Consider the following 12314-nt stretch of genomic DNA (forward strand, 5'->3'; position numbering starts at 1 on the left):
ACTGGGGGAAAGAAGGGGAGAAAGAAAGAGGGAAAGAAACAGCTGAGAAGAGGGACGGGGGAGAAGGGCAAAAGACAAAAACCAACAGAACGGGCAGAGAAAAAAAAATGCATATATCAATCACCTGGATCACCTGCTGAGAAAGAAAAAAGAAAAGCAGAAGAGAACAAGAGTAATAGAATAAACAACATCACAATGATATATGGGAATATGACAGTAAATACTAAATATTAAACATTATTGTGCAGCACATAAGATCAACAGAACACAGTGTGCTTTGAGGTAGGAGCCAAAAAGGGTGTAGTTTGTGGGTGTGATCACCCGTGTGTACACCTGTGAGCATGGACGCGCTTGTTTTTTAAAAAGGTTCCTTCATGTAATAATCTGCTAGAGGGTGTGGGGGGGGCCACAGCCCCGTCCTCCAGGGCGTGAAGCAGGTGTGGAGGAGATCAAAACTCCAGACATCCAGAGGCCCCCAGAACACAAGAGACCAAGGAAGACCAACAGAGGGGCAGCTGCGCCACTGTCCCGGAAAGAGCTGAGGTGAGTCCCAGATGAGGGCTCACTCAGCAGCCGCGGAGCAGAAGCCAGGGGAGTTGCAGTGACGCGCCCGTGAGCTCCGCCGGCAGCCAGCTGCGCCTGAGTGACCGAGCCCCAGGCCGAGAGGCCGGGGGCACCCCACCTCCGAAGTGGCCCGAGCGAGCCCCAGGCTCCAGGCCCCGATAAGCGGCCGCCAAGGAGTGAGCCGGTGTGTACCTGGACGCCCATCCCCGGACACAAAGAACCACCAACGCACCGATGTCTGAGGGGGTCCGCCACTGGCAGGGGAAGTGGTGGTAGGGAGAGATAGGCCTCCAAACATTGGAGGGCCTGAGATGTCCCCAGAGAGGTGGCGTCTGACACCCAACCTGACATATAGACACAGACATGCAGGCACACACAGATACAAACATCCATTCCCACCCTCATGCTCTCATATGCACTTACTCCACACTCAACCAACGTGGAGACAGACATAAAGAGACGTTGTACACACGATCACACTCCCCAAGCGTACTCTACAAACCGGGTTTAGGTGCCCCCGCCCCTGGAGGGGGGAACTGCACCCAGACCCAGGTGGTGTTTCCCTTTTCCCTGCGGTGGGGGGAGGCAGACCGCCCCGACTCCGCAGCAGCAGGAAGGCTCCACACTCCAGACCGCAGTCGGACGGCCAACTCCTCCTCCTAGTCCTAGCCCCCCTGCTCCAGCAGGTCGCAGAGAATCGGGGTGAGAGAAGACTCCAAACCTCCCTCCACCCGCTCATTGTAATGTTGATGCATGTGTGTTCTAAGGTGCATTTAAAACCCAGGAGGGCTTGGAGCTACCTGCCAGAGAGCAGCAGGTAAGCGCATGGTCCCTCCTGCTAGCCCTCAATGTTTACGTGTATTTAAAATTGAGAGGTGGGCAACGATGCCAGGGGTGGGGTGTACACCCTGATGGTACTTTGGATTACTTACACACACACAACACACACACACACACACACACACACAGGGCCTTGAGGGTGGGCACGTTAACGGCGTCCAGTGGACGGTCTGTGTACTCAAACCTACCTCTGGCGCCGGTGCCCACCTCTCAATTTTAAATCCATGTAGACATTGAGGGTTCTCGGGAGGGGCCATGCTAACACCTGCTGCTCTCTGGCAGCAGCACCATGCTCTCCCTTGTTTTAAATGCACTTTAGAACAACACGCAGCAACACTACACATGAGCGGGAGGAGGGAGGTATGGGGTCTTCACACACCCCCGTTCTCTGCTAGCCATCGGGGCGGGGGGGGCTGGGAGGAGATGTTAGCTGTCCAATTGGCCTCCCTGCTGCTGCGGAGCCTGGGACGGTCTGCTTGCCTCCACCCCGGGGGGGGAAGGGTAACATCTCTTGGGTCTGGGTTCTGTTTCCCCCTCTGGGGGCGAGGGTACCTGGACCCGGGGTATAGAGTATGTTTGGGGAGTGTGATTGTGTGTCAATCCTTACGTTGGGTGAGTGCTGAGTGTTTGTATGTGTGTGCCTGTTTGTCTGTGTCTATATGTCAGGTTGGGTCTTAGACTCCACCTCTCTGGGAACTCCCAGGCCCTCCAAGGCCTATCTCCCCTCACCACACTCCCTGCCGGTGACTGATGCCCTCAGGGGTCGGTGCATTGGTGGTTCTTGGTGTCCGGGGCTGGGCACTCAGGTAGGTACCAGCTCACTCCCGGTGGCTACTTGGCGGGGCCTGGCGCCTATTGCTCGGTCAGGCCTCCTCCGGGGTGCGGGGGACCCTTGGGCCTGTGGCTCGGTTCACTCTGGCACAGCTGGCTGCCGGCAGGCACGCCGGTGCAGCCCCCTCTAGCTTCTGCTCGGTGGCTACTGGGTGACGCCTCGTCTGTGGATCCTCAGCCCTTCCCATGAGGGTGGCACGGATGCCCCTCTGGTGGTCCTCCTTGGGCTCTCGCACTCTGAGGCCTCTGGATGTCTGGGGCCTGGATCTCCTCCATGCCTGCTTCATGCCCTGGGGGACTTGCTACATCCTCTTGCAGACCATTACATGTGGAAACCATTTGAATACTAGCGCACTGATCCACACAGGTATGCACACAGGTGTTCCCTGCTCGTAGACTTAAATTACACCTTTCTTGGCTGCTACTTCAAAGCACATTGTGCGCTGTCTGTCCTGCGTGCTGCAAAGCAACATTGAATATTTAGTATTTACTGCTGTTTACACTTAGCTAGATTAATGCGATGGTGTTGTGTTTAGTATGTTGCTTTGGGTTTTTTTTTGTTGCTTGTTTTCTATTCTTCTTCTCTCAACAGGTGATCCAGGAGATTTTTTTCTCCCCCCCTTTCGCACTGTCCCTCTCCCCTTCTGTTTTTCTTTTCCTTCCTCTTTCTCTCTCCCTTTCCTATCCCTCACATGTTTGTCCCGTCTGTAACATCTGAAAATAAAATATAATAAATAATAAAAACAAAGGTCGATCAAATGGACCAATACGGCAATGCCACGATGATCCATTTGGCAAAGTAAATCCATTGGGTATCCTTGTTGGTCTTCAGACAACAATTCTGATGGCTAAAGAATCAAATGGGACAGGCAAAAAAAAAAAAGCAAAAAAAAAAAAGCTGTTCGCCCCTTGTATTTTGGCTTTTTCATCTCTCCTGGCTCTCTAATTCATTTGCATGCATTAAAAACCACAGATACCTGAGCACTGAACCTGAGGATGCCATGGCTGAGTCAGCATCAAGCTCAGTAGGTGGACTACAGACACCAGGACAGACCAGGTACACTTTAAAAAAAAAATATATAAAAAAAAAAAAAATCACACACTACCACAAGTCAACCTGTGGTACAAGTTTCCACATTTAAAAACTTATGATGGATTTCCATCCCCCTTCTCTACACCTTTTGTGTAGTGCATCATCTACGCACCTGCCACTCCAAGAATGGGATGCCTTCCTCCAGGCCTTTCCGGTCACCCTGAATGGAGAGCCACCATCCAAATGCCAGTGTGTACAGGCTGGCTTTCCACAGCACAGATGCCACTACAAGAAATGGAGGGATATTCAGCTGAAGAAAAGGGTTGGGCATGTCATGTTAATGGAGCCTCTTCTGTTGCATTGATTTGTTTGTTTTGTGTGTATTTCAGAATGAAAATACTTTAATAATCTCTAAGAAAATTATGTGGGTTACACTTGTGTAGAGACAACAAGTAACAGACTGAACTAATTAAATAATATAATAGATGTAAGTACAATGCACCCAATGTTTCAGTATATTAACGACTAACCAAATTTATGGATGGATTATCTCAGCTGTTTTTCTCAATGAAGTTTGGTCCATTTAAAGCACAGGTGTCGAACTCCAGGCCTTGAGGGCCGGTGTCCTGCAGGTTTTAGATGTGTCCTTGATCCACCACAGCTGATTTAAATGGCTAAATTACCTCCTCAATATGTCGTGAAGTTCTCCAGAGGCCTGGTAATGAACTGATCACTTGATTCAGGTGTGTTGACCTAGGGTGATATCTAAAAACTGCAGGACACCGGCCCTCGAGGCCTGGAGTTTGACACCCCTGGTTTAAAGGATCCTGCCATGCGATTGCATTTGTCCCTAACCACCAGAAACCCTCACGTTAACCGAGTGTGTTTTTCAAAAAAAGTTAGCGTTCATCCTCTAGCTTCAGTTTGTTTATATAGCTCTGTAGCTAGCAACCATGTAGTACATCATTACAGGGTGGGCCATTTATATGGACACACCGTAATAACATGGGAATGGTTGGTGATATTAAAGTCCTGTCTGTGGCACATTAGTATATGTGAGGGGGCAAACTCCTCAAGATGGGTGGTGACCATGGTGGCCATTTAGAAGTCGGCCATTTTGGATACAACTTTTTTTCCCCCCCCAATACGAAGAGGGCCATGTGACACATCAAACTTATTGGTAATGTCACAAGAAAAACAATGGTGTGCTTGGTTTAAAGTAACTTTATTCTTTCATGAGTTATTTACAAGTTTCTGACCACTTATAAAATGTCTTCAATGTGCTGCCCATTGTGTTGGATTGTCAATGCAACCCTCTTCTCCCACTCTTCACACACTGATAGCAACACCGCAGGAGAAATGCCAGCACAGGCATCCAATATCCGTAGTTTCAGGTGCTGCACATCTCATATCTTCACACCATAGACAATTGCCTTCAGATGACCCCAAAGATAAAAGTCTAAGGGGGTCAGATCGGGAGACCTTGGGGGCCATTCAACTGGCCCATGACGACCAATCCACTTTCCAGGAAACTGTTCATCTAGGAATGCTCGGACCTGGCACCCATAATGTGGTGGTGCACCATCTTGCTGGAAAAACTCAGGGAACGTGCCAGCTTCAGTGTATAAAGAGGGAAACACATCATCATGTAGCAATTTCAAATATCCAGTGGCCTTGAGGTTTCCATTGATGAAGAATGGACCCACTATCGTTGTACCCCATATACCACACCAAACCATCACTTTTGTTGTTCCAACAGTCTTGGAGGGATCCATCCAATGTGGGTTAGTGTCAGACCAATAGCGGTGGTTTTGTTTGTTAACTTCACCATTCACATAAAAGTTTGCCTCATCACTGAACAAAATCTTCTGCGTGAACTGAGGGTCCTGTTCCAATTTTTGTTTTGCCCATTCTGCAAATTCTGTGCGCTGATCTGGGTCATCCTCGTTGAGATGCTGCAGTAGCTGGAGTTTGTAAGGGTGCCATTTGTGAGTAGCTAATATCCGCCGAAGGGATGTTCGACTAATGTCACTCTCCAGTGACATGTAGCGAGTGCTACGCTGTGGGCTCTTGCTGAATGAAGCTAGGACAGCCACTGATGTTTCTTCATTAGTGACAGTTTTCTTGCATTCACGTTTTGGCAAATCCAACACTGAACCAGTTTCACGAAACTTAGCAAGCAGTTTGCTGACTGTAGCATGGGAGATGGGTGGTCTCATTGAAATCTGCTGCAATGACCCGGTTACTGCCTTCACCAGATATCAACACAATTTCGATCCGCTCCTCACGTGTTAACCTCTTCGACACACCATTGTTTTTCTTGTGACATTACCAATAAGTTTGATGTGTCACATGGCCCTCTTCCTATTGAAAAAACAAAAGTTGTATCCAAGATGGCCGACTTCTAAATGGCCACCATGGTCACCACCCATCTTGAGGAGTTTGCCCCTTCACATATACTAATGTGCCACAAACAGGACTTTAATATCACCAACCATTCCCATTTTATTATGGTGTATCCATATAAATGGCCCACCCTGTATACTAGCTAACCTGACTTCAATAACCTTACAAACGTCATTGCTGTTTAGTTTCCCGTCTTCCTTTATGCCAGAAGTGATAGCAGGACAGTATGTTTTTAACTTTTCAGAAATCCCTCAATCATTACATGATACATTATTTCATCTTAGAATTTTTTGGGAGACTTCACGCATACCACTAGGTGGATTCCAAATAGTGAAACGCATACCACAATTTGAGAACCACTTATCAAATATACACAGATAGCTCAATTATAAATATAAGGAATTTTTCAAGGTACAAATATGTGATTTCGGCATTTTCTGACAATGCATATGGTTGATTTTTCATTTTTAAGCTGCACTAATCACTTGCATTTTTTCTTTGGACCACTTGAGCAGGTCAGTCAGTTGCCAGAAGAGGTAACCCACCTAAGCCTGCACGAGTACAGATAGCTTTGGACAAGGAGAAATGGCACACCAACAAGCCCACTGTCAATGCCATCTTGCAGGCCTGGATTGCTCCGCAACCCAGTATACAAGACAACGAGTCCCTCACGTCCTCGACTGCAGAGCAGAAGTGGAAGGGCCTGGCTTTGCAAGACTTTGGGGAATGGAAGGGCAAAGGTCAAATGCACACATCATTTAGACTACACGGTCTTTAAATTGCAAGTGAACGTTTCTAAGAGCCCTGTCATGACCGATGGTCTCTTTCAAGTTACAGGTGTGATCGCACTTATGCCTTTCTGCAAAGGGGATGTTGTGTGCAATTACCACGGGACATACATCAGTGAAGCAGAAGAGAAACGGAGGCCCCAGTTGGGGTATCTGTTCTTCTTCAGGGGCAAGTGTGACCGAGGTATGTGCATCAATGCCACTGCATTCCCCTGTGCTTGTCTTCCCGACATTGAAACCTATGGAATGCGAATGAACCATTCCCGGAAAAATCCCAACATCAAGCCCCAGAAGTTTACAATGAACTTCCCTACAGGACCTTAGGAGACAATACTTTTCATTGCCCTGAAGGACATCGCAGTTGGTGAGGAGCTGTTATGGGACAACGGAGTAACTCACAAATCTTATGGTGTTGAAGGGGAAGACTTGAAGTGGTGGGACAGCTGACTTTGATTTTATCTGTTCTTTTTTTTTTTCTCTTTGCTTGGGTTTTTTGATGCAGTGATTTTATTCTTCCCTAAGATGGCAGTAGTTTGTTTAAAACAAATAAAAAGCTGTTTTTACATGGTCTTGCCTGTAATTTAAATGTGGTTTGAGGGTTTTTGTTTTGTTTTTTTAAATTTACGTATTGAAATAAAAAGTGTCATGTTTCCAAATTTCACTCAGTTTTACATTGTATTATATACGTTCACCGGTTCGTGTTTTATTGTGAAGGTCTTGTGTTTCCATGTTCAGGTGTCTTGTCTTGCTTCCCTTGTGGCTCCATTTTAATTTCTCATCTGTGTTCCCCGCCTCCTGACGACTTCCTGAAGAGCATGATGATTAACATAGCCAAGGCGATTATGAAACACGTCAGGTTTACAGCTGAATAATAATAATAATAATAATAATAATAATAATAATAATAATAAAAAATGTGAGATACTAGCTCTACATGAGTGTCTCCTGCAGTCAATATGTAACATACAGAGGAAAGATGAGGTGAGATATCTAGGCATTATTCTCTTGTCATTTGAAAGATTAACTATTAACAGAAAATAAGAATATCTCAAGAATAGACTTAGAATTTTCTATTCTACGTCAATTTTAAACAGGTGGCTGCAGATTGTTTGGGAGAATTTGGACAGTCTGTCTGACCTCTGCATTGACTCATACTTGTTTAACAGCCCAGGTCTGTGCTCAGGTGTCGCACTTTGGATAAATAAGAGCCGCTAAGCAGCTTAGCAGTAAATGAAATGCGACGAGAAGTCTGACGTGAAAGCCGTTTCTCAGTAGTCAAGTACGTGAGTCCGTACAGCGCAATAGTTTGACAGTGTACTTGATGACATCTCTGTTACAGAGTTTTTACCTCTTAATTTAAATATGAACAGAAATGACAGATAATTTTAAAAAAAAGTATCTTAAGCACGTTGGGATCATTCGCTTGCATGTATTATGAAACAGATGGTTTGGCGACAGTGATCCAGGTAAATGGTAGATGGAGACCTGATCAGAGGAGAAGGGCTTAAAAGGTGTCTGTATATTTATGTAATTGTATATATGGAGGACAGATAGCCACAGTGATATGTTGCTCATCAATGACCAGCAATTAAGGGAGAGCTACGAAATGAGTTTGCACAAAGATGGCATTACATGCCAAGCCTCCACCATCCCAGTAACAACAGATTACCATGGAGAATATGGTTTTCAGCTGAGATTTTAGAAGGCTGGTAAAGCAAAAATAAATACATAAATAAAAAAAAAATAATAACAATAATGAAAATGTCATTCTGCTGCATTCAAAAGTTCCTAAAACTATACTGGCTGATCAGTTACTGTACAGTGACATACTGTTTTCTTACTCAACCACATAAAGGTTGACTAGATTATAAGAGTGAAAGGTGAGCAGTCAAGCTGTTAGCGTGTTATTTGAAATCATAACAAATGCACTTTATAAAATAAATACCTAAAGGTTTTTCAGAAATCATTACATAGGATAACAAAGCCATACTTTTACATATATTGAAAACAAGAGAAGCTTTATATTAAATGTACATAGTATCGGGGTAGGGGAGCTTGAAAGGAGCATGAAGAGTTTTTGATATGCATGTTTCTTTTTTCACTAAGCCAAACATGGCCGTATTTATATTCCCGATTTATTGGTCCTTTCCCAGTGGAAGCAATGTTAAATCCTGTTAGCGTTCTTAACATGAAGATGCATAATATTTTTCATGTCTCCCAGGTGAGGCGAGTTCACACCAGGCCTTTGAAAGATATAATAATCCTGTCACACGCTACAATTTATTTCTGCAGAATAATTGTTTATTCTGTTCATTATAGAATCAGCTACTGTTCAACCAGACCTGAGAAACATGTCCCATCCTTTTTGTTCTGATTTGGCATATCTCCAGAACCTCAAGAGCCATCAAAATTGACCGGTCCTTGTTAACTACTCCTAAATTAGCACAAAACCCATTTTCAACACCAATGCTATATTCAGCCTTCTTTAGCTGTGAACAATATCTCAAAGTAGTGTTTAACATGAATAAATAGTGAAAATACAAATAGGCACTGAAAATGTATTACAAAATGAACAAATATAAAAAATAAGTTGAAGACCAAAGACTAAACTCAACATGAAGGTGTGTGTGTCACATGAGTGACATGTGACACTCAGGTGACAGTGGGCGATCGTGGCTCAAGAGTTGGGAGTTCGCCTTGTAATCGGAAGGTTGCCGGTTCGAGCCCCGGCTTGGACAGTCTCGGTCGTTGTGTCCTTGGGCAAGACACTTCACCCGTTGCCTACTGGTGGTGGTCAGAGGGCCCGGTGGCGCCAGTGTCCGGCAGCCTCGCCTCTGTCAGTACGCACCAGGGTGGCTGTGGCTGCAATGTAGCTTGCCATCACCAGTGTGTGAATGTGTGGATGACTGGATATGTAAAGCGCTTTGGGGTCCTTAAGGACTAGTAAAGCGCTATATAAATACAGGCCATTGCAAACATAGGCATCAAATTTTCAGCATCTAAGGCTTCTTTTGTTGTCTCTAGGGGCACAGAGGATAGGCACATAAGAATGGGAAAGACATGTGTACCTGTGTTTGTTCATTCAATGGGCTATTCAGTGGCTTATTCTGCGAGTGTCGTTCAGTAGCCCATTCAGTGAACGACCCATTCAGTGGGATACCATTCATTTCCTTTGGCGATAACAGACAAAGGAGTGAAGATTTTGCAGAGGGACACCGGCCTGGCAAGTCTTCCCTTCTAGAAGAATGCATGCTTAAATAAAGATGAATAAAGTTTTTGTGAAAATGGCTACTGAGTCCGGTGCATCTCTGGAGGCCCGAGGAATATAAAAAAAATAAAAATAAAAATAAAAAAAACGGGGTAAAACTGATTTCCCAACACATCTTAACAAAATTTGTTGAGTTGGTCAAAGACCTTCCACTGGAAGACCTGACCCACGCTGCACAAGACCATCATTCAAAACAAGGGGAGCATGAACGTATTGTCGCAGGATCAAGCGTTCGCGCTCTCCAGACTTGATGAAGCGAAGAGGATGTTTTGGAGCATCCAACATTGAAAGTCCGGTTCTTTGTCTACAAATTTGAACACAAGACAAAGGAACCCTTCAATAGCTGACGCTGACGACATTGTGCGATGTTCTCTGCACGTGGCCTGCAACCTGATACCACTGGACCCTCACACCACACTTTTCTGGTCAAGAGCAGGACTGGAAAGGATGCTCTTCACGTGCAAGTCCATTCACGAGTGTGTTAACGTGCAGACAGAACTCGACCAGCACCCACCGGATATCTTGCCAGCTTTGGCAGCAATTGCCACTAGGCCTTATGTCACCTTCTGGCAATTTTATGTGGACAGCCCACACACGCATTATATGTCCACATTCCGGCACCCGATTACTGGCTTGATCGTCACTGATGGCCTCAGTCACCCGAATTATGTTCAGGCGGTGGCCACCAGAGCTGAGGACTACAATGTCCACATGATGGACTTGGCCAGGAAGGATGCAGGTAATTATAACCTGAGAATAGAGATAGTGGAGGGGATAGAAGGGGACACATGGTTAAGGCACGCTTATTCTTCAACATGAGGACATTGCAGAAGTGCCTGACGGACTTCCCCCTCGTTGTCCCTTTTAAACGGGAACAGGAACAGCCAAGCGTGAATGAGATACTGTCTCGCTGTCTAAAGCATATGGCTGACCAGCTCCGGCAACTCGGGGAAAAAAAGCACACAGGCAAAGGCGGCTTTCTCCCAGTGTGGAAGGCATTCCAGCTGGAGCTTGCGCTGGAGGAGGCATTATGCAGGCACCCCTTGTCCAACATGGACAGACAGTACTCTGCATCACTGGGAACTAGCTCGCTGCACGAGTTCAGTGCAACCAACATGAGGGGCTTCATGGGCCTGGGTGCAGCAACTGGTGCAGCTATTGACGACTGCCCACCTCCTCTGGCACACTGGGCAAGGGACACACTCCAGATGAAAAGAATCGAGAGGCTATTTGCTCTCACATTGAGTCTCGAGTGCGAGCCTTCCATGCTGGGACCTGAACTTGTAAAGCTTCTGCTGAAAGACCTCTTCAGGAGGAACAACGGCATCTTCATGTCAGAGCTGCAAGGGGAAAAATGCCCAGAGAATCTCAAGGGACACATTAACCTGGCTGGAACTTGATGGATTATGTAAATATACATAATGACAACAGGGAGCCTTCCATTGAGTCCCAGGCCATTGCCATAGTGGGGGATGTGGCCATGGAGCGCCATGGACTGTGCTACGCCAGGACCCTTGAAAGGTACAGAGAGCATGGAATGCCATGGCTGCCCCAAGTGATGAATAGGATTCCGAGGAAGACTGAAAAGCACACGTGGAACAAGGTCTTAGTGCTGGTCAGCTCAGTGGGACTTATGAATAAGGATTTTGTGTCCTATGAGAAACTGAAGGACCTACTCCTGAAGCTGACACAGGCAGAGCTCCAAAAGTACAGGATCCTTTCGACATCAGTTTGTGAAAAAGTTTTCGGCTTCACTCTCTCTAAGCTCCACTATGAGATCCTTTGAATGGGGAAGATCTGAAAACTGCTGTTCACAAACGCTGTCCATCTAATCAGACTGAGCTGGAGCTGTTTTGCAAAGAAGAATGTGCAAGGATTTCAGTCTCTAGATGTGCAAAGATGTGGCAGCTGTAATTGCAGCAAAAGGTGGTTGTACAAAGTATTGACTCAGGGGGCTAAATAATTACGCACACCGCACACTTTTCAGTTATTTATTTGTAAAAAATGTTTGGAATCATGTATGATTTTCGTTCCACTTCTCACGTATACACCACTTTGTGTTGGTCTTTCACGTGGAATTCCAATAAAATTGATTCATGTTTGTGGCTGTAATGTGACAAAATGTGGAAAAGTTCAAGGGGGCCGAATACTTTTGCAAGCCACTGTAGATGCTGCCCTCTCAGTCCTGAGACCAGATCCAAACCTGCACCAGGTTAAAGAGTCAATAAGGTTTAAAAAGTCCTTATGTATACATATAGGGACTCAGGGCTGGGCACACTGAACCGCGCCTGTTCATTACTCTTATTACTATTCCTCTTTTACTCCTTACATTTTTAAACAAATATCTGAACTTTGTACTCCTCACATTTTCAGAACAGGCTTGTTACTTCAGGTTTAGCTCATTTGGCTCGAGTTGTCATTTCATGTCACTGCGAGCCTCCAAACCAATCTGAGCCTAAACAGAAATCCTGTTCATTCATTAATCACCAGGAGATCGAGCATGAAAAGAGATGTGTGCCAAAGTCAGGGATTAAAGTGGGACAGTGGTTTTTTTTTTTTTTAATTCTTTTTTCCCCACAACATC

General features: G+C 45.6%; 1 protein-coding gene across 1 annotated transcript; it reads left to right on the forward strand.

The window, feature by feature from the left end:
- The first annotated feature begins 3079 nt into the window (after nt 1–3079).
- Nucleotides 3080–7053, forward strand: LOC120719233. The gene is made up of 4 exons (XM_040008274.1): nt 3080–3292; nt 3425–3590; nt 6190–6414; nt 6512–7053. Exons 2-4 carry the CDS (start codon nt 3455–3457, stop codon nt 6784–6786), a joined length of 636 nt encoding a protein of 211 aa, XP_039864208.1. The 5' UTR covers nt 3080–3292; nt 3425–3454; the 3' UTR covers nt 6787–7053.
- Nucleotides 7054–12314: the final 5261 nt, after the last annotated feature.

This window comes from Simochromis diagramma, unplaced genomic scaffold, assembly GCF_900408965.1.
Source record: "Simochromis diagramma unplaced genomic scaffold, fSimDia1.1 OVJJ01000545.1, whole genome shotgun sequence".
NCBI classification, from domain to species: domain Eukaryota; kingdom Metazoa; phylum Chordata; class Actinopteri; order Cichliformes; family Cichlidae; genus Simochromis; species Simochromis diagramma.

Excerpts from the sequence above, each read along its gene's own strand:
- LOC120719233 (XM_040008274.1), top strand. The coding sequence starts at position 3,455 with ATGGGATGCCTTCCTCCAGGCCTTTCCGGTCACCCTGAATGGAGAGCC. Across the intron at positions 3,591-6,189 it reads ATATTCAGCTGAAGAAAAGG|GTCAGTCAGTTGCCAGAAGA; the intron begins GTTGGGCATGTC and ends CCACTTGAGCAG. Across the intron at positions 6,415-6,511 it reads TGGGGAATGGAAGGGCAAAG|GTGTGATCGCACTTATGCCT; the intron begins GTCAAATGCACA and ends TTCAAGTTACAG.